General features: G+C 34.2%; 1 protein-coding gene across 9 annotated transcripts in view; it reads left to right on the top strand.

The window, feature by feature from the left end:
* Window positions 1-26,055, top strand: part of LOC106878077 (uncharacterized) — a 71,798-nt gene extending 45,743 nt beyond the window's left edge. For 3 of the 9 annotated variants that reach the window (XR_016241163.1, XR_008263484.2, XR_016241165.1), the window contains 5 exons: window positions 708-794; window positions 4,316-4,397; window positions 9,462-9,548; window positions 21,095-21,367; window positions 24,000-26,055. Coding sequence is in view for 4 of the 9 variants with exons in the window: in XM_014927171.3 (XP_014782657.2) it covers window positions 708-794; window positions 4,316-4,397; window positions 9,462-9,548; window positions 24,000-24,076 (333 nt within the window). In the remaining 5 variants the exon portion in view is untranslated. Of the gene's footprint in view, window positions 1-707; window positions 795-4,315; window positions 4,398-9,461; window positions 9,549-12,345; window positions 12,445-21,094; window positions 21,368-23,999 lie in introns of all 9 variants that reach the window. The other 6 variants (XR_016241156.1, XR_016241166.1, XM_014927171.3 and 3 more) reach the window with 4 other exon arrangements.

Here is a 26,055-nt window from a genome sequence, read left to right as displayed (position 1 = left end):
GAATTTCCTATCTTTACTGATGCAAAACTCTTCCAGGTGAATTTTTGCATCCTTTTCAGAGTGTAAGGTCTCTCCATTCAATGAATTTTGAGAAGACCGAAGCAAGTGAAAATCTGAAGGCAGAAGGCTGGACGAATATGGAGGGTGTAGAAAAACTTTCCAGCAAAGCCCCAGTAACTTTTGCTTCATATGCTAAAAAGTGTGTGCTCTGGCATTGCTGTGATGAAAAACAATGCCCTTACAATCAATGTTTCTTATTTCTTTACTGCCCACAAGGGGCTACACACAGAGGGGACAAACAAGGACAGACAAACGGATTAAGTCGATTATATCGACCCCAGTGCATAACTGGTACTTATTTAATTGGCCCCGAAAGGATGAAAGGCAAAGTCGACCTTGGCGAAATTTGAACTCAAAACTCAGAACATAGCGGCAGATGAAATACTGCTAAGCATTTCGCCCGGCGTGCTAACGTTTCTGCCAGCTCACCGCCTTTCAAATTGATTAATATTAAATAAGTATGTTGTGGTAGTGGGATAGGTGTTAAGCCTGAACTTTTGGGGGGTATAACCAAAATGGGTAGGCTTCAGTCTTATATGACCTTCTAAGTTTATACAACTGATCACATAGGACTACATACATCTGACTATATAGGACAACTTACTACTTACTATTGACTATACACACACTTTTCATTTATTCTACAGATGAAGAAGGAAAGCAAGATTGGTGTTTTGGTATTCATTCTAGTTGGATTCTTAAAGCCTGGATATTACTTATTTAAAACAATAACTGTAAGTGAATCCCTTTTTTTATATTGAGGCCTGCTTTGAAATGAAGTCTGTCTGGAGCAGTCTGGTGCTCATGAAGTTGTCATGGCATTATCATCATCATCATCATCATCTCTTTTCTCCTTTCCACCCCACTATCACCACCACTACCACCACCACTACCACCACCACCATCATCATCATCATCACACTTGTTTTTTTTTTTTTTTACATGCTCACACAGGTTGGCTGCTTCTTAGTGTGTTCCACTTCTCTGGTTCTCTTCCTTATCTGGCAAACACAAAACAGAGAAAACTGCCAATATATCTTTTATCTTTTACTTGTTTCAGTCATTAGACAGGGGCACCAACTTGAAGAATGTTTTTAGTTGTATGAATCAACCCTGGTATTTATTTTTTTGAATCTAGTGCTTATTGTATTGGTCTCTTCTGCCGAACAGCTAAGTTATGGGACATAAACTCACCAACACTAATTGTCAAGTGGTGGTTGGAGACAAACACAGACACACACATATGCACACACATACACACACATGCATGCACACGCGCACACATGCACACACACACAGACACACACACACACAATTTGGAGCTGTTTTGCAGATGATGTCTATGCTGTGTGTGTGTGTGGAAGGTGGGTAACAGTAGATCTGTCTCAGATGTAGAAACAATATTACAGTGTGGTTTCACCTAAAATATGTGTGTTGTGTTGCATTGCGTTTGGCATGGCTTTTACAACCAGATACACTTTCTATCAATAATCACTCTACAGCATGAACTGATGGTGTTTTGATATGCCACCAGCTTTTGACATTGTCTTTGACAAGATTAAAGAGACCCCTCTATCCTGTATTATATCTATCTATCTATCTATTTATATATATATATATATATATATATATATATATATATATATATATATATATATATATATATATATATATATAATACAAAGAATATATATACATGTATACACACATATATGTACATACTTACATCTACATGTGTATATACATGCATATCAGGGTACAGGACGTTAGAACAATAAACTACAGACAACGGAACGAACACATAGGAAAACGGAAAGCCCCTTGGAATATCCCTTCATCAGCTGTCTCTATTCTATCTAGACGTTTCGAAGACCAGACAGGACGTACTCTAGAATAGTCTCTTCCTGAGTAGTGGATCAACCAACTACACAGAGGATTCCAAGGTGGCAAACACAAACCAAGACAGGAAAAAATGGACAGTGAAAACAACATTCAAAAGCCGTACGGCCAAACGCAAATCTGAGGTAGAACGCTAGTAGTTCGTCTTGCCTTCACAGCGGCTGGAGTGAAAAGAAAGCTGACCACAGGTCACACGAGAGCAGAGAGGATGGTGGAGGGAGGAAATGGAACAAGGAGGAAGGGACAGAAGCAGTGAAGTAGAGGCCAGGACAGAAGGGTAGATAGGAAGACGAGGTCCCTCTTGTCCTGCCATCATTATCACTTTTTGCCATCCATCTTCAATGCTGGCATGGTTGGAGTAGTTCTTCAGGATCTGATGAGCTAGAGAACTGCATTGAGCTCGTGTTTACTTTAGCGTGGTTTCAATGGCTGGATGCCCTTCCTCACACCAGGAATGCAAACTCTCTCAAGGTGGTGCCATGAGAAAATGCATCCGGTATACTCTGTAAAATGATTGGTGATCAGAAGGGCACCTAATGGTAGAAATCAGGTCAAATGACATACAAATACCAGTCTATATGAACAGTAGCTCTCAATAAGAAATGACTCAGATTGTCACAATCTGTCCAATGCATGTCAGCATGGAAAGAGGACATTGGAATGATGATGATGATACATGCACACACACATACACATTCATATACTCATACACACACATATATGATTGCACATATACACAGAAACACACATGTATGATGGGCATTCTCACAGTTTCTATTTGCCAAATTTCTCACACAAAACATTGAAGAACCTGAGGTTATAGCTGAAGGCTCTTGCTCCAGGTGGCATGCTATAGGATCAACCATGTGGTCGCAATGCAAACTTCTTCACTTCGCAACTATACCTACATCCACTTGTTGCATGTGATATATTCTTAATTGCTTATAAATTCATTCATTTCATTTTAGTGATTTTCCTTAGTTATTGTTTTGTTGATTAGTTTTATATTTATTTTTTTAGATTTTCAATCTTTAGTTCATTTTATTTATTTAATTTTTTTTCTTTCTTCTTTCTTTTGTGTGTGTGATGACGGTTTGACAACAATATGACAAATTAGTTAAAACTGTAACAGATATCACTCTAGATTGAACTATCAAGTTGAGTAAAAAGTAAGCAACATTTTGGACTATGAAGAATTTGTACCAGATTTTTGCAGAGTTTTGAATTTTTTTAATATTTTTTTTTTTGCAATTGTCTGCTAACACAGACATAGACTGCCCAAATTCATCAATAAATTAACATTGATACATTTTTCACCATTGTTACAATCATCTGAAATGGAACTATCAAAGAACGGTATTCAAGCAATTTTGCTATTGAACTTAAATAAAGATGTAAAGCAGCTGAAACTGCTCATGATATCAACGAAACATTTGGTCAGGAAATGACCAGTGAGTGGTCAGCTCGAAAATGGTTTAAATGATTTCACAGTGGAGACCTGAGCCTTGAAGATCGTGAGCATAGTGGATGCCCATCTGTCATCAATGACAGTCAATTAAAGACCATAATTGAGAAAGATCTATGTAAAATCACTCAAGAACTGGCAAAAGAACTTCAAGTTTGTATGCAATCGGAAAATCAAAAAAGCGCTCAACAAATGGTTACCACATGATTTGAATGAAAATCAGAAAATGTGCAGATATGAAATTTGCTCGTTGCTTCTTCTCTATAACCAGACTGATCCATTTCCTGACTGTATTGTAACTTGCGATGAAAAGTGGATTCTGTACAATAATAAAAAATGTTCTTCGCAGTGACTGGACCAAAATGAAGCACTGAAAACCTTCCTTAAACCTGATCTCTTCAAAAAGAAGGTTATAGTGACTGTTTGGTGATGTACTGCTGAGTTCAAATCCTGCTGGGTGCAGTAAAATGATGTACCATTCAAGTTCTGGGGCTACCAACACAATTGACTGTTTTCTCTCTGAGAAATTTCTGACCGTGCATCAATGTTTGAAACCATTATTATAGAAGGAAAACATTTTCAGATTTTTGTTTTCATATTTTCTGAAGAATTTATAATTTTGTTTTGAATAGTTTAGTTTTCTTAGTTATCAAATGTCAAGCAGGCAGAAATGCAAAAGCTAGGATAGAACTCATGAATGCTATTATCCCTTATGTCATGAACAATTAGTATATCTTTTGAAAATATTCAGGTGGATATTTGAGATGGCTGGAAGAAGTTTAACAAGATTTAGAACCAGTTTTGTGCTTTTTTTAAAAATTCTTAATGTTCCTTCTTTTGTTTTGTTTTGGTTTTGTTTGTTTTGTTTATTTTTATTTTCTTCTTTTTCAGCTTTACATCCATTTATCAAACTTACCATCCAACAGCAATGACCTTACTGAAAAGTTTATGATTTACTGTATACTGACTTCAGGTATATAAACATAGATATATCCCTCTGATATAACACTGATATCTCATTTATATTATAATATTACACTTGTTAAAGCAGCGAGCTGGCAGAATCGGGCAAAATGCTTTGTGGTGTTTCATCTGCCTTTACATTCTGAGTTCAAAATCCACCGAGGTCAACTTTGCCTTTCATCCTATTGGGGATTGATAAGATAAGTACCAGTTGAGCACTAGGGTCAATGTACTCCCTACCCCGAAATTGCTGGCCTTGTTCCAAAATTTGAAACCAATATTACTTGTTAAATAGCAGTGTCTATTATGTTATGCTGTACATTAACATAAGAATTAACACAGCTCTATCACATAGGCAAATTATTTCACAGTCATGTTTTCCTGCTATTTACCAGGCACAGTTTTATAGTTACTCATCCTTTCAATCATCCCCTTAGAAATTTTACAACAAACAAACTTAAAACCATACCCATCATCTCCCTTCACACCAGCAATAACTTAGCTGTTTATCTTTCTGAGCTCAATAAAATACAGGAGCAATAGGATGATGGACTGGCAGAATATTATCATTTATCTTTTACTCATTTCCCTCATTAGACTGGAGTTATGCTAGGGTACCACATCAAAGAACTTTTTGTTGAATAAATTGACCCCAGTACCTATTTTTTAAAGCCTGGTATTTATTTTATCAGTCTCTTTTGCTGAACTGCTAAATTATGGGCATGTAAACACACCAGCACCAGTTGTCAAATGGCAACAGTGGGTGACACAAACCCAGAGTCAAAGAGAAAGACACACACACACACACACACATGTAATGGGCTTCTTTTATTTTCCATCTACAAAATCTACTTACAAGGCTATAATAGAAGACACTACTTGCCCAATGTGCCATGCAGTGGGACTGAACCCAGAACCATATGGATAGGAAACAAACTTTTTACCACACAGCCATGTCTGCGTTCTTTTAGATAATTTTCCCTTTCTTTTTTTAGAGATACATTATTATCTGTCGGGGTTGATAGTATCATTTGGTCAAGTGACAGAATTGATAAAATACTGGTCAAAATGCCTTATAGATCATTAGATATCTTTACATTCTGAATTCAAAGTTCTAAGTTCAAAGGCCTCTTTCTGTTCTTCTGGAGTTGATAAAATAAAGGTCTTAGATGACTTGCAAAGGCTAAGAGCCTCTTTCTCCAAACCAAACCAATAGAAATGAGTTTTAAAATGACTCAGACTGTCACAATCTAAACAGTACTAAATAGTGATTTAATTCACTGTTTTTTCCCAGTCAAAAATATATACTTTGATGCTTATATTAGAAAATATGATTTCAGTAGTCTAAGGCAGCAAGCTGGTAGAATCATGTGTTGGATAAAATACTAAGTGGCATTTCTTCCGTTTCTACATTCTGAGTTCAAATTCTGTCATGGTTCGATAAAATAAGTACCAATGATCCCTGTGGTTGGTGTAATAGATTTACCCCCTTCTCCTAAACACTGTTGGCTCAGTGCCAAAATTTGAAAGAATTATTATTCAGTAGTCTTATTTTTATTGTGAGCTTTCACTGCACTACTGAGTAGAGCTCTGTGTATCTTGGATATGTACTGTGATTTGTTTTGGTGGTGTTATTTTTACTGTACCAAAAATGCTTTATGTAAGATGTGAGCAGTGCCAAGCAGTGCTATTTTCTGCATGTTACATATAAGTCCTGGATTTTGGGCTACATATTTGTCTGTATGTTTTTTGATCATGCCCAAAGCACCTATTATTAAAGAGATTATTTTTGCTTTCTTGCTCCACAGTCATGTTATCTCTATTCCTAATATATGTATTTCCACAGTTTCTCCATTTCTTTTAGAGATACAATGTCATCTTCTAGATTAGCAGATATTTTCTTTTCTTGGTGGTCCTTGACAACAGTATCTAGTCATATGTATTGGCATATCATAGAGCATGGTTGATTATTATTATTATTAGTTTTTCTTCTTTTAGTTTTGTTTCCATCTTATGCTGAGTGTCTTCCTGACTCCTAGGGCAAAGAAATTCACTAAATACATTGATAAGTCATTAAAGTAAACACACTAGATTGTTCATTTTCAAAATGAAATGAAGTTATGTGAAAAAAAAAATTTTTTTAATTAATAATAAATAAAAAATAAGATAAAATAAAAAATTAAAATATATGGGTAGCAATTGTTCTCACATTGACACTGCTCTTCTCAATACATGTGACATACCAGTTAAAACAATCTTTTGCACTTCTTGCAGGGATGGTAAGCCAGGGATCATTCTGCAGTTGAGCACTGGAATTGATGTGATCAGCTAGCCCCTTCCCTCAAAATTTCAGGCCTTGTGCCTATAGTAGAAAGGATTATTATTATTATTTTGATTATTGCTAAGATGTTGAGCTGGGAGAATTATCATGCCAGACAAAATGCTTGGTGGTATTTCGTCCATATTTACATTCAGAGTTCAAATTCTGCTAAGGTCAACTTTGTATCTCATCCATTTGAGGGTTGATAAAATAAATACCAGTTACACACTGAGATCAATGTAATCAACTGTCCTCCTCCTGCCAAAATTCAGGTCATGTTCCTATAATAGAAAGGATATTATTATCATCATCATTATTATTATTATTATTATTTTATGTTTGACTTTTGTTTTGCATTTGTACAAGTTGGATCCAAGTCTCACCCAGAGACCTCAAGAGACAACAAGTTAGAAGTTCATGTAGGTGTTATGCCTAGGGTACCATATATTTGGATTTGTACATAGTGTTGTTCTAGAGAATGTTTAAGAAACCATAAGAAAATTATGTGTTTGCTTTAAAATTTGAGATCACATAGACAGTATTTTACGTAGGATATGGGCAGTTCCCATGAGCACTATCTTTTGAACTTCAGCCATTTTGGGGTTTCCTGGTATCTGAGCTAGGTAGTAATCAGCCTGTTTCGCTGTCATTCCCAGGGCACCTATGACAATAGGTATTGTTTTCGTCTTCAGATTCCACATTTTGCTAATTTCTATTTCAAGATCTTTATATTTGCTCAGTTTTTGGTAGGTCTTGACAGATACGTTTATATCAATTGGGACAGTCATATCAATGAGGAGGCATGATTATCAATGAGGAGGCATGAATATCAATGAGGAGGCATGATTATTATTATTATTATTATTATTATTATTATTATTTAGTGAGAGAGCTGTGCATGCCATCAAAGTAACACTGGGGCACAAATATACATAGCCCGGTATACCCATCATGGCTACCTGTCTGATAAGGGTACACCAGACACATGCATCACAACCATATGTGCACAACATAGTGATCTCATATCAAGATAAACAGCTCATGACCTTGCAGGTGGTACCCAGTTAGAATTCTCTTCTGGTGAAGTAGCCCATCCCGCTCAAAAGGTCCCTGAATAAGGTTTGTTTAAGGATGTTGAACAAAACACCCATATTTCCAGAGATGAATTATTCAAACCCCAAAGAATTCCTCTCAACACATGGCTATGATGCTCCCCCACTACTTCTGCTCGTGATCAGAGATGCACATATCGTCAGCCACCAAGGGACATGCTCAACTAGTTATGGTCAAACAACTGACAAGCAAATCTGTGGTATTAAACAGAATATTTGCTGTAGTCCATCTTTTATACCAAGACAAACAATGTACATGATAACACTTCCAATCAATTAAGACCAGAAGCCATGAGAGCCACTGCCTGGTACTGCATCCGGGCATTTATTATTATTATTATCATTATTATTATTATTATTTGTGCAAGATTGGTGGATTGGCAGAATCATAAGAGAGTAGCACAGAAAGGCCTTGCAGTATTCAGGGTCAATAAGCAGTTTATGGTATCAACTAAACTGCTTCATTCAAAAATTTCTAGCGTTGGGCCTAAATTAAAAATTATTATGAATATAATGGAATGGCAGAATTGTCAGCTAGTTGGACAAAAGGTCTTGTAGTATTCGATCACAGCCTTTTACATTCTATATTCAAACTTTGCCTCTTCTCCCTTGGAATTCTATAAACTATCATACTAGTTCAAAATTCAGCTGAGGCCAACTTTGCCTTTCATTCTTTCAGGGGTCGATAAAACGTGTACCAGTTGAACAAAGACGTTGATTTAATTGACTTAGCTCTCCGACTAATCTGCTGACTTTGTGTCATAACTTAAACCGTTATTATTATTATTAAAGTGTGCCTATAGTAGAAAGGATTTTTGTTGTTGTTATGATGGATTGGCAGAATTTTTAGGTTTGTATGGGAACTACAATTTTTGCTTATTGATACTTATTACAAAACCCTTAAAGAGGATTTTGTGAAGCCCCAGTTAGGAATCACTAATATTAATGACTGAAATAACATTTTTATGAAAGCCAGATGGCAGTGCTTGGTTCCTAGTTAAGAAGATCAGAAGAATTTTTTTGCAGTATAAAGCCCATAGGTACATCTATGATTCTAAGCAGAGGTCAATAAAGTTATGAAAGTTTAAATCGAATGGTCATAATATCATTGTATTTTCAATCAAGAGAGTTTGAAATTTCTTCATTCTCTTCTTAATTAGTTTACTAATACATTAAACTGTTATAATTCTAATTAAAAAGCCATCAATAATTTGACATAGATATCATAGGAACGAATCAGTTTAATCATCAATCTTTGTTACTTTTAATCAAATATTCAGTCATAAACTACTATAGAATATTTTCTGTAATGGTTTTTGTTCAGCAGCCTCGATTTTTACAATCCTGTGAATAATAATAATAATATTTTACAAGCTTAAAGCTTATAAGCAATCATCATGCAATAACTAAAGAAAATAGTTTAATAATGGGGCATGCAAGATAACCTACTTTTGCCCATCAAGGGCTTATTTGCCCCATTATTAGATTATTTTCTTTAGTCACTGCATGGTGATCACTTATAAGCTTTAAGCTTTTAAAATACTATTATTATTATTTAAAAAACTATGGAATATATTATATTTACTTTGAGCATTATCATGTGATTGTCATCTTTGATAAAAGAAATGTTATCCATTTTCAGTTACCATAGCATTGTTCGTTTGGGCTTTATTAATGATTGAGCTATTTTTCGTACAACGCAACTTTAACAAAGGCCTTAAAGAAAGAGGTAGGTCACTCTCTTCATTTATTAGTAAATCTTTAATTTGATAATTATTGTAACAAAAATTTTATTTAATGTATTTGTTTTTTAACCAAACTAAAAACAGTATTTAGTGTCTACTTTAATTATTGTTCTGCAACTCTCAGGTAAAAAAAAAATTGGTTGTTTACTGCTTTTTTTTTTTTTACCTGTAACTTAAATAGTCTTCGCTTTCTGAAAGTTGTGTTTAGTGTTACTTTTTTTGTTTGTATTTTGTGAGGAGAAACATTTAATACTATAGTCTGGTGATCCTTCATCAGCAAAGAGTTGATCTCTTTCATGCTTACGTTAGTTTATAGCTATAATATATATATATATTTATATAAGGGCATTACTACAGAATAATGCCACACAACAGACTTCCCAAATAAACACATTTTAGTACCGAATGCGAGGAAAGCAACCCAAGTTTTTTTTTTTAATGTTGGTTTCTTTTGAGGGTTGCTTTCCTCGCATTCAGTACTAAAATGTGTTGATTTGGGAAGTCTGTTGTGTGGCATTATTCTGTAGTAATGCCCTTATATAAATATAAACGAATAATTATATTCTTGGGAATAGAAATTTCCCTTATGAATTTTTTTACACACTAGCTTCCTGATAAAATTCTTGTAAAAGATTTTTATCTTATTTTGAATTTATTAATCAAATATATATATATATATATATATATATATATACACACACACACACACACTTAGTCTCAAAATATCGTCATTGATCATCACCTGATCTCTAACACCTGTAACAAGTGTTTCAAGACCATTTCCTCTGCAAAAGCAAGGATTAGCCATGTGGGTCTCATGTCAGTTGTCTTTTCCATTTTGCCCACCCGTCTTTATCAACTGCCTTGTCCTCATTTCCTCCTCCACATCTTCAGCTAAGTCCTTCTCAGTCTTCCTTTTCTTCTATTTCCTTATACATTCGTTTTCATTCCTCATCTCACCCAGTCACTTTCATCCTTTCTTAACACCAATGGCCACCCATCTCATCCCATTTCTCCCTTCACAACATACAACACTGGCTCTTTTTCCCATCATTATCTGTAATTCATTGTCTTCCTCTCTTTCTTTCTCTCTTCCCCCTCTCTCTCTCTCTCTCTCTCTCTCTCTCTCTCAGACACACACAAGCAACAGTTCTCTACTCATTTATTCTTATTTTCATTCTCTCTAATCCTGAACATCATTCATATGATATTATTTGAATGGTTGTTGACATAACCTTCAGATGACAATGACATCCAAGCCTTCTGATGATGCTGATGGTGGTTATCATCATCAATATTAGGATCAGTGACATTAGCAGAAGCCTCTTTTCAGCTTGTTCTTTATTTTACTCTTCTTCCACTTCACCATCATCATCATCATTAAATTCATGTTTGTTTTCATATTGTCATGTATTATGTGACAACTCTTCTTGAGTTATCACTTCAGTTGCAATGTGCTTTGTTAAACATTATTAAGAAGAGTTGGTCTCACCTCTTAAAACTGTAGAGGTTTCTTGAATGGTTTTTTGAACACTATTGTATTTTTTGATAGTTCTATCAGAGTAGGAAGGGCAGAATCCAAGACTTTTCAGGGCTTCTGAGACTAGTAAGAAAGGAAGAAGAAAGAAAGTTATTTTCAGACTGGAAACTTAACCTGAATGCTTGCAACACAGTAAGCCAGTGGACTCTGTTAAGGTACCTACGGGCTATTTAGTAGTGTTAAACTGAGAACAGGAATGGTCCTTCCTATATAGTTTCTATATATCAAATTCCACTCACAAAGCATCAGTCAGCCCAAGGCTATGGCAGAAGACACTCACACAAGGTGTCATGCTATGGGATTTAACCCAAAACTATGTAATTATGATGCTAACTTCTTAACTGCACAGTCATGCCTTTATCTATTATAAGTCATGTTGCTTATAGTGGAGACTTTAGGTTTGCAATTATGATCAATGAAACTATAAAGGAAGGTAATTTGTCCCTACATAACTAACTACTGGTATATATATATATATATATATATATATATATATATAATACGAAAAGTGGTGAGCTGGCAGAAGTATTAGCACGCTGGGAATAATGCTTAGCGCTATTTCATGTCTTTACGTTCTGAGTTCAAATTCTGCCGAGGTCAATTTTGCCTTTCATCCTTTCAGAGTCGATAAATTAAGTACCAGTTGCATACTGGGGTTGATCAAATCGACTGGCCCCCTCCCCCAAAATTTCGAGCCTTATGCCTAGAGTAGAAAAGTATATATATAATACGATCTTCAAATGTTGGGCCTCATGGAGGCAATGACAGATGACCAAGACATTTAGTGATATGCTGTGCTTGAGAAGACCTGTCAAGCCAAGTGAAATTGTAGTTGTGGCCAATGTCAGTGTCATGTAACTGATACCCATGCTGGTGGCACATAAAATCTCCCATGCTGGTTGCAGATAAAAAGCGCCCATTACACTCTTGGAGTGGTTGGCATCGAGGTCATCCAGCCATAGAAAAACCATGTCAAATCAAACTGGAACTTGATGCAGCTCTCTGGCTTACCAGTTCCAGTCAAACCACCTAGCAGACACTAAATGATGATGATGAAGATGATGATGATATATATATATGTGTATGTATGACATGGCTCAATAACTATAGCTGGAGGACTGACATGTCTCAGAGAGAGCTGGTAGATTATGACTTGACTCTTCTGATACTGAAACATCAGCTGCCCAGAGAATACATGTTGATAGTAACGCAATTTTGTTCTTATTTTTCCTTTGTTTCAGTGAAGGCAACACTAAGAAGGAGTTCTGTCTACAGTTTAAACAAATCTGGACTGATATCCTATGTTTGATATCAGATTATATTCATATATGCACATCCATGTTTGTATAGCTCTCCCACTACGTCTCTGTCTTTCTGTCAACTTATTTACTTGTATTTGTGAATGTGTATGTGTTTGTCTAACTCCACATTTGATTTTCTTTTGCAAGAAAATAAACTAGCTATAGACAGGGCATAACAATTGAAAACTGAGCCAGGATCCTGGAGTTGTGTGATATGAATGGGTTTTGGTCTGATCTCAAAATTGGATTTTACTTTGTTCTAACTAGTAACAAAAAAAGATGAAAATGCAAAGTAATTGATTGTGTGCCCAAAGGCACACAAATATACTCCATCATGAATTTGCAATTGGTGAATTCAAACTGTACAGTTAGAACATACAGGGAGGAACATTCACAGAATGATGGAATAAAAGTGAAGAGCTTATTTAAATATAGCTTTCTTCAAATTGAGAAAATTTACTATATTTAATAACTCAGTCAGTTCCGTTGGTGGAAAACGACTCAAGCTTGGAAGCAGCCACAATAAGTGCTACATTATATGAAATTATATGAAATTATATGAAAGCTTAGTAGAAGTGAAGAGAATAAAGTAGCAACTTAGCTTAGGTAGGAGAATATGAGAAGGTAGCAGATTGTTAATGATCTGCATCAAGAGAATAAGAAGCATGAAATGTTCTGAACTAAAATACTTAGACTATATATATATATATATATATATAATCTAAACAAGAGGACAAAAGAACTGGTGGGGGGGGGGGGGGTGCATCTTTGAAACATGAAAAAATCCTTTGTTTTCTTATTTGGATTATATTTTACTCTCTGCTAAACCCATACATTGGTTTACCGTCGTGACACCAAGATTTTCTACACCTCAAGAATATTTTGATCTCACATAAGACTAGAATCCAACAGTGTATATAGCTTAAAGCTTGGGTTGTGTGCTGATTTGGAAACACCTCATTTTTCTACCGTCCTAAGTCTTTACATATATATATATATATATATATATATATATATATATTATCTAGTTTTATATATATATACATATATCATCATTATCAACATCGTATCATTTCATTTTTACATCTAACATATAGTGTATTAAAAGGTTATTATATCTATTTACATGGAAGTCTGAAACATTGTAGTTTTCGGTACATATTTAACCTAAACATCACAGTATTTATATCATGGCAGTTTATTATCTTGCAAAACATCATCCTCATTGATTCTGTTTGAAATGTTCCCATCTTCTTTTTTTTTTTTTTTTTTTACATTTCCATTATAATTCCTAAAAACATCAATTAACTAACAGATTCAACTATTGCTAAACTTCACTACTTCCACATATTTCCCTCAACAACTCATTGTTTGTATGAACAAGGAAACTCATTTTCATTTATAATATTTATTTATAATATTCATTGATCAAACTTACGAAGGTAGAGGAACCTTATCTGGTGTCTGTGTCTCTGGTATTCTGTAATGTGTTCTCTGTGCTGGTGAGTGTTTTGGCAACACAAGGTTCACTCTTCTTATGAAACTCAGACTGTGTGAAACATGAAAAGAAGTGTGATACTATCAATACATGGTTGCTAGGTATGGACATTGAATGTGGAGGATTTATCAATTAGAAAGAAATGATGCAAGTTTGAACTGTATGAAGTGTTTTATTAACCCACGTGAAAAGGCAGAGCACAAATGTAACAAAAGACCAGTTAGGTATTAAAATAAGTAAGTTCATGGTATCGTCCTCCTTTTCATCATCATTTAACGTCCCTTTCTCCATGTTGATATCAGTTAGATGGTTGGACATTAACTGATAACCCAGAGAGCTGCACTGAGCTCCTCCGCCTGTTTTGGTCTGGTTTCTATTGCCTGATGCTCTTCCTAATGCCAACCACTTCACAGAGTGTACTAAGTACTTGTTTTGTGACACCAGCATTGATGTAGTCACCAAACACATGTAAGACTTGACCCCTCAACTGAGTTGGGTAACGTTTTGAGGGATATGAAAGAGTGATAAAGGAACAGGAGCAGGTGTCTTGCTGAAGAGGTGAAAACATGGCTTCTCCATCAGGAGAGAAAGATGTGAGGTCAAGGTACAAGGTGAACATGTGAGAGAGATTAGGATTGATAAACAGAAATGTTAGGTAAGTAGGTAAGTGTGCTTGAGTGAAATGAATGTGACAGATGATTAGAGATTTATTTGGATGTAATGAATATCAATTTGAGGGAAGAGAAATGAAAGAAGGAAACAGGAGTGGATCAGGGAGGAAGGGACAAGGGACAGTTGTATGGATACAACATGAAGTGTCAAGTATGTGTGTGGGTGGTATGTGGTGTCATTTACAACACCTGAGTGAGTAGTAACACAGAAAATTTGAGGAGGGATAAGTATAAGGAATTGAGTTGTTGGGGAAGTGTTGAGAAAGGATCAAGATAAATGATTTATGTTGGAAAAATAATTCATTGACATTAACCCATTACCTCCCATAATTCTATTAACTGGAAATTTTTTTATGAAACTTTGATTTCTAGCATAAAACAGCCTTAGAAGCACGCTGGAATGATCAAAATAACATTTCAAAATAACATTTTAAATAGAAATAAGCGAGATATTGGGTGAAAAATTAGCAAACCTCATTTGAATATCAGAGAAATATACCTAGTAGATATAGCAAAAAGGTTAGATATGTGTAAATATTGACAGATAATTACGAAATTTGTAATTTTTAAGTGATCTCATATGAGATCACTGGTAGGTAATGGGTTAATATTTGATGTAAATAAGGCAACAAGCTAGCAGAATCGTTAGTACACTAGGCAAAATACTTTGTCTTTAGGTTCTGAGTTCAAATTCCACTAAAGTCAGCTTTGCCTTTCATCCTTTTGGGTCAACAAAATAAATACCAGTTGAGCACTAGGATTGATATAATCAACTTAGCCCTTCCCCCAAAACTGCTGGCCATGTGCCAAAATGTGAAACCAATATTTGATGTAAATAGATGACTAGTGCTAAGTATAAAGAGTACCATATGCTGACAGTGGAAGTGGGGAAAATGGGAAGATTTGATGTCAAAAGATAGCGACTCATTGATGAAATTATGAGATTGAGATAAAAGATAATATGAGACCTATCCAACCCAACCCAATCCAATATTCAGGGCTTCATCACTCCCTGGACTCCTTCCACTGCAGTCTGTCTCTGGTCAGTCATGGCCATTTAGAAAAATAGAGTTTAAAAGGTTAACAATGATGTGCATACATGTATGTGAGTGTGTGCCTACACAGTAATGAAACTAAATACAAAATTATATTTTCTTATAATTAATTTTATTTAAATTGGGTTAATTACTTAACATCTGAGTCAAAATTACTTATTGCTGGTGTGTAAGAAGTAGATCAGCAAAAATGATGAGTGGTTTAAAATTTTTATAAGAATCAACCTGTTAAGACAGTTATTGAAATTATTAAAGTATCTAAAGTTACTAAATAAAACAAGTTTTTCTCTTAACATTATTTTGCATGTAAACTCACCATTTATATATTTATTTATTTTATTTATTTGTAACGTTTAAACTATAATGGCTTCACATATGTTGCCATTTCTACAGGATGAAACTTTCAAGTGACTGGAAGCAATTGAAGAGTGAAGAGATTTTAAAACAAATTTATAACGAAATCATGATTATCATCATCATCATCATTTAACGTCCATTGTCCATGCTTGGATGGTTTGACCAGGGCATGGGTTGGATGGTTTGACCAGGGCTGGTAAGCTGGAAGGCTGCACCAGACTCCAGACTTTGGCATGGTTTTTTATAATTGGATGACCTTCCTAACACCAACCACTCCGAGAGTGTAATGGGCGCTTTTACATACTACCGGCATGACACTGGTATCTGTCACAACTGCAATTTTGCTCAGCTTGATGGGTCTTCTCAAGCACGACATAATGTCAAAAGTCTTGGTCATTGCCTCCATGTGGCCCAACACTTGAAAAGAACTCAGCCGCTTTGCCTCCGTGAGGCCCAACATTGTTAAACTATATACATACATACATACATACATATACATACACACACACACACACATATATATATATATATATATATATATATATATATATATATATATATATATATATATATATATACACAATGTATGCAAATACATTTCAATTAACTTTTTATAAATTTTGTAACTAATTTTTTTGTTTTTGTTTTCTATCATCCAAAGCAAATGAAAATTTCTGTCATTTATCATAGTTTTCAAGGTATTAAGTTTTTTAGATCCTTCACTCTTCATGGCTAAAACACCAGTCACTTGCAAGTTTTGCTCATAAGGATTTCATCTAATTTCAGCAAATATTTATTAACACCTTTTCAATATATGTGTTTCTTAGATCAGTAATATCTATTTCCCATGTAACCAAATTGCAACCAGATAGATTAATTAGTTTCTTCTGGTAGATTCTACTCAAAACCAGTGTCAGAACAACACCTGTTGACTCCTTGATCTGTTGGTTGGTACCACATTAATTTAGGTGGTTTTGAGTCTTAACTCCATATGAATTTAGAATTCATGAAACCTTCGAGTGGTCAAAAATAAATTGTGAGTGTGGATGGACCATCATACCAAGTATTTATTGCTTGCTGAATGATTGTAATACTACTTATGGTACAGATATCACAAAATATCAACATTATATTATACATACATATACACATACATACATACATCTTTTACTTGTTTCAGTCATTAGATTGCAGCCATGCTGTAGCACTGCTTTGAAAGATTTGTAGTCAAATGAATCGACCAGAGTATTTATTTATTTATTTATTTCTAAGCCTGATACTTATTCTATCAGTGTCTTTTACCAAACTGCTAAGTTACAAGAATGTAAGCAAACCAGCACAGGTTGTGGAGACAAACACAGACAAAAAGAAATACACACATACATCATCATCATCATCATTTATATATATATATATATATATATATATATATATATATATATATATATATATATATATACACACACGAGGGGTTTCTTTCAGTTTCCATCTATGAAATCCACTCATAAGGCTTTGGTCAGCCTGAGACTATAGTAGGAGACACTTATCCAAGGTGTCACACTGTGAGACTGAACCCAGAACCATATGGTTGGGAAGCAAGCTTCTTACAACACAACTACACCCATATGTATACATACACACACACACACACACACACACAAGAACAGAATACAACATGAGAGTCAATTAAACTCTTTATTCTAACATCATAAATTACATAATCTTTACATGTGTTTCACTAACATATACTACCATATGTGCAGTAATCATTACATAGATAACTGCATAATCTCCTTATAACATCAGATATTCAGACAAAATAGTAATTTAATCCATTGTTATTTTACCAACCTTAAATGGTATGCAGAGCTAAATGAGAACTGCTAAAAGAAAACTAGGGGCCAAATTAGGTCTAATACTTAATCAGACATTTGATATACATGTATTTACATGGAGTTCTAGACATCAGTTAACCGTTATGTTATCTCATCCACATTTATTTGATAAATGTAAAGTTATTTTTTCTAATATATTTTTTTATACAACTATTTTTATGAAATATTAATATTTTCTAACTTGATTATTATACATTTCAGCTTGTGTTCATATAAAATTATTTCTCACAGATTTTCTTTTCAAAACTCATTAACTCTAATTTTTTTTAAATTTCATTTAATCATTAATATTATTTTCATTATTGGAACTAATTAATAATATGTACTAATTATGATAATGTTTTTTATAATACCTGTCTGAGATTGTGTTTCTATATTGATGTGTAATACATGTATATGTGGAAAAGATTGTATGTATGTGTTATGTGGAATCACTTACACACACACACACACACACACACACACACACACACACTCATACCAAGTTAATGACGGGTGTTTGAGTGCAAATCTACTTAAGTATCTTATTATGTCTCTGGACAAAGACAGTTTTTGTTTAACATTCAACATTCCTAATTAGCTACACGACACTCATCAAACAAGATGATTTACAAAGCCTCTTCACCTTCTAAATTGTAAATTTTGCAATCATTTAAAATTTCCATCTTAGGCATTATTTCCTTGATTGACCAACTCATATGTGTGTGTGAAGGGGTGTTGTTTATTGGCAGAATGCCTCTTCCATATTGCAATGATATCTATTCTCAATACATGTCGAAAAAATATAAAAACAAAATATATAAATATACATAGAAATGTAAAGTATCATTATGGAAGTGTTTTCTTGTTTTTGTTTTCGATTTTAGTAAACCCACATTTGCATTTATACAATGAAAAGCAAAGCTGAACCACAGATTTTATTCGCCCGAGGCACAAAGGGGGATCAATCTGATTAGTTTCAATATTTATTGATACCTCTTCAGAGTGCAGGATTGAAGTGGATACTCCCTGTGACTTTTGTCTCTTGCAGCAGTGAAACACTGTCCCTGCTCCTCCTCAAAGACAGCTGCTGCTCATGAGGTAGGAGACCTCCAGACTGGTTTGTCTGTGGCAGAGGCTTCAAGTTCATGTGGACTAATCCCACTCCATTTGAGGTTGCTTTTAAGTGTCTCCTTACACCTAAGTTTAGGCCTTCCTCATTTGCATGAGCCCTGCATGAGTTTGCCATACAAGAGCTGTCTGGGTACATGGCTGTCAGTCATTCAGATGACATGACCAGTCCAGAGTAACTGAGCCTTCAGCAACATTGACTCAATGCTTGTTGAACTGCCACTGTTCAACACATTTTGGTTTGTCACTCCGTCCTGCTAGTGAATGCCCGTGATCCTGCACAGTGTCCTTATATGAAACTGTTCCAGCTGTTTGATGTGCCAGTGATATGAGGTACATATACGTATATACATATACATGCTCATACATTTCACATATAGACAAATATGCATACATGTACATAAACATATACATACATATCCATTCATCACACATACATTCACTATGATATCAGTCAAAATATAATATTCAATCACTTCTTTATCCTTTTATGACATTAAATTGCAGACATACTGGGGCCCCAGCTCTCACTGGTTTTAGTTGAACAAATAAACCCATTACTTATGTTCTTTTCTTACTTATGTACTTTTCTTACTTATGTACTTTTCTTGTGACCTTATGTCCCTTTCTTTTCTTGTTTTTTTTTTTAATCTGGTACTTATTCTATTGGTCTCTTTTGAGAGACCTGCTAAATTATAAGGATGTAAACAAACCAACACTGGCTGTCATGCAGTGGAGGGGTGGGAAGGCATACATAAAGATGCACACATAGACATCATCATCATCATCATCAATTTTATGGCCCCTTTTCCATGCTCGCACAGGTTAGATGGAATTTTGTCATGGCACATTTTCTATGGCTGGATACCCTTCCTGCTGCCAACCCTCCTTATTTTCAAGCAAGGTAATATTTGCCCATGACTAGAGTTTGGGATGAAGGACACCACTTACATAACTGTGTTATTTTATTTGTGACTATCAAATAATGTCAAGACAAGGAAACTGTGACACACACACACACATACACATACGTACATGCATACATACATACATATATATATATTAGGTAGCTATATAGATAAATACATACATACATACATATACAAACATACATATACATAGATAGATAGATAGATACATACATACATACATATATATATACATACATGCACACACATACACACAATGGCCCTCTTTCAGTTTCCATGTACCAAATCCACTTACAAGGATTTGGTAAATCCAGGACTATAGTAGAAGATACTTGCCCAAGGTGTCACACAGTGAGACTGAACTAAAGACCACATGATTGCCAAGCTTCTTAACCACACAGCCATGCATGTGTCTGAGATATTTTTTTTTTATAGCTTTCCTCTCATTTATCATAAACACAATACAAAGACACTGCGATCATGACAGATGACAATGTCTGGTATTTTTTAAGATAAGAAACCATTTAGAGCAGCCCAAATTGTCATAAGAATGTCATGCTCATGTAGGCAAAGGCTTTGAGCAAACTATTCTAAATTAGATTTCTTGATCTTTAGAACTCACCATGCAAGGTACATTTGTAAAATTTTAGCTCTAAGACATTTGATGCTTTCATACACATTTTGAATAAGTTATTCAGTCTATATACAAATGCTCTCTCTTTCCCTCCCTCTCTCTCTCTCTCTCTCTCTCTCTCTCTCTCTCTCTCTCTCTCTCTCTCTCTCTCTCTCTCTCTCTCTCTCTATCTCTCTCTCTCTCTCTCTCCCTCCCTCCTTCTCTCTCTCTCATAAGAATATAATCTTTCTGATGAAGATTTATTGTTAAACAGCTAATAAGCATTATTCTGAGAATATCTTTAGGGTTGAAATATTTGGGGCAGTGAAAATCATAACGAATAGCCTTGGCTTTTCTCCATAATTATATGTATGTAATGCATGTATTTATTTATTCAAATATGCAGGATTTGTTTGCTTAGGTTTAATGCATGTATTTCAGAGGAGAAAACGATATTTGAATAATTTAATCTGCTATCTTCTAATTATTACCAAGAAATTGAAGAAATTTTTTTCATTTTTAAAATCGAAGTTTAATACATTTTAATTTCTATAATTTCAGTTTATCCTAACGATGCTTTTAGATACAGGCAAAATAATATTAATGAACCCGAAATGGAGTCTGGTTAAAGGCAAATTCACATAAAATGTATAAAATACATGTTGACTGCACAGTATTTCTACATGGCACTTTTAATAAGCAATATAATTAATCTCATACACAAACATCAAAATCATCTTAAGTTGGCAAGATATCTTTAAAGCATCTCATTTGTAGAAGCTTATACTGACATATCTTATATTTTGTCATTGCTCAGTGCTGGACCAGGCAGATGTAAGTATATTTCTTTCAACAGTTCCAAAGGTCTTAAATTAATGCAGAAGAGAACTTACTACCTGTAATATATACATATAAATATATATATATATATATACACACATACTACCTCTAATATATATTACCTCTGATATATATTACCTCTAATATATATTACCTCTAATATATATATATATATATAAGAAGGGCATGTGAAAACCTATCAGTTCCATTGATGAAGAAATGTGTTTGCATCTGTAACCATCTTACTTAGTTCTTTGCAAAGGCATCATTGGGAATTGGGTGACATAATGAACAAGTTGTGTGATTCATAGAAACACACGTGGGCATGTGTGTGTGTGTGATCGCTCTGTCAAAAACCTCGAAAAAGAGGGTCGAATCTCAAAGAATGGGCTTGATCTCTGAAAATAAATAAAGAACTAATTTACAGCAGGAATTCGATATAGCAGGGAATTGGCTTTGTTTGATGTGTAGGAGTAAGCTTGAACTTTGTTATATGTAGGCAATACACATAGTGAGTATGCATGACGTGTCATAGAAACAAGATCTTAGATATCCAGTTGTAGTCATCATCATCGTGATGACTACAACTGGATATCTAAGATCTTGTTTCTAGAATTAGCTAAAATATTGATCCATCAGGAACTGAAGACTGTTGAGAAATAGACACAGGTATGACTGTGTGGTTAAGAAGCTTATTGTGCAACTACATGGTTTTGGGTTCAGTCCCACTGTGTGGCACCTTGGACAAGTGTCTTCTATAATCCCAGCCAGACCAATGCCTTCTGAGTGAATTTGGTAGATGGAAACTATGAATGCTCATCTTATACAAGATATATGTGTGTGTGTGAGTATGTATGTGTATGAGTGTATGTATGGGTATGTGTGTGTATGAATGTGTGTGTGTGTGCATGTGTCCATCTATGTGTTTGTCAACACTTGATAACTAGTGTTGCTTTGTTACATCTAACTTAGCAGTTTATCAAAAGATCAATAGAATGAATACCAGACTTAAAAATTAGTACTGGGATAAATTTGTTCATCTAAAACTCTTGAATGTTGTGTTCCAGCATGGCTACAGTCAAGTGTCTGGAACAGGTATAAGGTAAAATCATAATTGCTTTTACCTTATGTAAATGTAAAATGCAAAGCTTGGGATTTCTGGGAACTCTCCTGAAGATGAATTTTTGCCAATGTAGATCTCTCCCAGTTTTTTACAGATTCCAGATTCTAGTTGCTAAGTTAATACCAGATCAAGTCAGAGAATAGAGACAACTATACAAAGAGAAGTGAGACATGAAGGTTGGCAGTTTGAGTAATCAATTATTCTAGTGTCGACCAAACTTTATTCTTTGTGTATAATGATGTTGCATAAGTAGTTTAAGTGCTGAGCGTGGGAGATTTGGGAAGTCTGTGGAGTTTGGGCTAACGCTGCAACCATGTGGTTTTGCATTCAGTCTCACTGCATTGCACCTTGGGCACATGTCTTTTACTACAGTCCTGGGCTGACCAATACTCTGTGAATGAATTTGGTAGACAGAAATTGGAAGCCCACCATCACACACACACACACACACACACACATACACACACACGCATACACACACACACACACACACACACACACACACACACACACACACACACACACACACACACACACACACACACACGCACACACACATATATATATAAAGGAAAAAAAATGAGAATGGAGATTGGAAGCTAATAATTGTTTATTATTAACAACAAATCAATCATCATCCCTTACAGCTGTTTCTATTAATATTCAGTGTCTGAGCATAATATCTTCAGAGGGAAAAAATATACCCTTGGATGTTTTATATATATGTATATGGATTCATTATAGCAGGCTGGAATCAGTTTACTGATCATGTATATATATATATATATATATATATATATATTCACACACACACACACATACACATATATACACACACACATATATATACATAGGTGTGTGTAATTGTGTTTGTCCCCCTCCACCACTTGACAACCAGTGTGGGTTTGTTTACATTTCCACAAATTTGCACTTCGGTAAAAGAGACTAACAGAATAAATACCAGATTTTTAAAAGTAAGTAGATGAGTCAATTTATTCAACTAAACCTTTCATAGCATTGCCTCTGCACAGTCACAGTTCAATGACTGGAACAAGTAAAAAAAATGTTTTTATAATTACGTAGCAACATTTAGTTTTTTAGACAAACAAAACTCTGCCTGGACAAGACATAATGAATGAAAGAGAGCCAACAGAACTCTTTCACAAAATTATCTCATTCTAGTTAACTCAATACTCCCTATTTAACCCTTTTGTTACCATATTGCTGTTGAAAAGTTCTGCCTGTGTTTTAATTAATTCTTAAACTAATGAAGAGTTTAGTAAAATAACTTAAGCCATTGTTTGGAACATAAATTAACATGAAATTTTGATAGGCTTTAATTTAGGTTACACTAAATGAGAAAATTTGTAATAGGGAACAAGGGACAGCCTCAGTTAAATCTGATTAGATCTCTCCAACACTTTTCACTGACATTCTTTAAAAGTTATTTCCAATGTAAAATATATGTAAATGTTTCATTAAATATGATTTTTAATCTTTTAGTTTTAGGTTCGATGCCAACAGAAAGAACTGGTCTTCTCTCAGCACACAGTTACCAAGCAGTCAGACTTTACCAATGATGAAATGAATACCAAAATTGTATCTTTGACAAATTTTAAAATCATATTATTTTCTTAAAATTCTATTTTATATTAAAAGTTGTTGCTCATTTAAAAAATTTTATCAATAACATTTTGCCTATATTTTAAATGTGGCATAAAAAATTTATGCATTTTATTGAAATATCAACCACACAGGCACAACTGTGGAATTTTTTTTTTTTTTTTTTTGCATTTATACATTTACAGATTTCATTTCATTTCAAATTAGATCATCAATTTCTGATCAATTACCATCCCATTGAAAACAGAATGTTGGAAAAATAAGCCAGGAATGGCTAAATTACATCCCCAGATTAACCCACCAAACATCAGTCGAAGTGCTTCCATACAGTTTACTGCCTTATTACTCTGCAACTGAGTCTCTTGGCATTGAGGAGTCTTTTAGCTTCCATAACATATTTGGCTTTGATTATGGCTTCTCTGTGAACAAGAGAGATAACATGACAGTGTTATGGGCTGTATGAAAATGAGGCAACTGACTGGTCTGTTTATGCAATATGAACTTCATAGCTCTTCACCTAACATATACATAGTGGGTTAAGAGCTCTGAAGCGAAATTGCAAAAATGTGTGTGTGTGTGTGTAAAGACTTCAGACAGTTCTACTTCATCCTTGTCTAACTCATACCAGCAGTATTCAAGAAAACTATTCAATGATTTGCTAAATCTACTCTTATTGATAACATCAATTCTCTACTGTTCCCATCTATTGGGGAGTTTATCATTATGTTCTGAGATATTGGCTGTCAAAAGTCACTTGATAATTTGTTAATTTTGGTTGTTATATATACATGCTTTCATGCTTTACGAATCAATCAACAATTGTTAAATTTTTCAAAGATTTGCTATAAAAATTTTCTACTATGACAAAAGCATTTGAAGAATTCTGGAAACAAAAAACATTTGAAAATCTTTATGGCTATGTTATAGATTTCAGCAGAAAATCTTTTCATCACTGGCTAAACTTAATAATTGACTTAATGATTAACAAGACATAATTTCTCCTGTACATACATTAATAAAAAAAAAAATCCATAATTTCTCTTTCACTTGAATGACTTTGAAACTGCCACAAATCCATTTCCTAGTTCTCATAAGTTACCATCAATTCACTTAATATCAACCATGTCTTACCAACCAAAGAGGATTCTAATGATTATTTCCCTGTGGAAACCTGTTTTAACCATTATTTTATCATATTTCTGTTGAAATAGCTGCCTTTGTTTCAATTAATTTGGAAAAGTATGAAGAATTTAGTAAAATAATTTTGTCATTGCTAAATTGTTTAGACCAAAAATTAACTTGAAATTTTGATAGAAGATTTTTATTTAGATCTCTTTAAAACAGGAAGTTTGTATCATAGAACCAGCGTTAGTCTCTAAAAGGTTAATGTGAATTAAAATTAAAAAAATAGAGAGCCATTATACTGTATTCTGAAGGTCACTACTCTCTTTCAAAATGTCTACCTGTAAAAAATGTGCAAATCCCAAGGGGTAACATTAGTGAAACAACCCTGACTTTAATATTTCATATGAAAGTATCCAAATCCATAGAACCATCCCATCCATATTCAATGTAAAATTCTTTCAAAACCTGCTATTAAATGAAGCTAGATGCTGGATGGTGCCTCTTACAGAAACTGATATATCACAACCGGAGATTGTCATGGAATATTATATACTTTATAACCAGTATAGGGAATTTGTTACTAAATGTGATATATAATGTTTTATGTCACATCACTCATCATGGACATTCAATGAAGCCAGTTGAACCTTTAACTGCTGCTACTAAAATAAAATAAAATAAAATCTTTTTCACAGAAATGTTGATTTCATTTCTATTATTTTAATTATTTTTTGTTCTGTTCTATAATTATTATTTTGATAAAATAAAGAAACAAGATTTTATAAAGATGCATTGAAATGTTACTATAAGA

Source organism: Octopus bimaculoides, chromosome 1 (assembly GCF_046866305.1).
Source record: "Octopus bimaculoides isolate indiv1 chromosome 1, ASM4686630v1, whole genome shotgun sequence".
Lineage (NCBI taxonomy): Eukaryota > Metazoa > Mollusca > Cephalopoda > Octopoda > Octopodidae > Octopus > Octopus bimaculoides.
The sequence above is the reverse complement of the archived record's forward strand: the minus strand, read 5'-3'. Positions and strand labels throughout refer to the sequence as shown.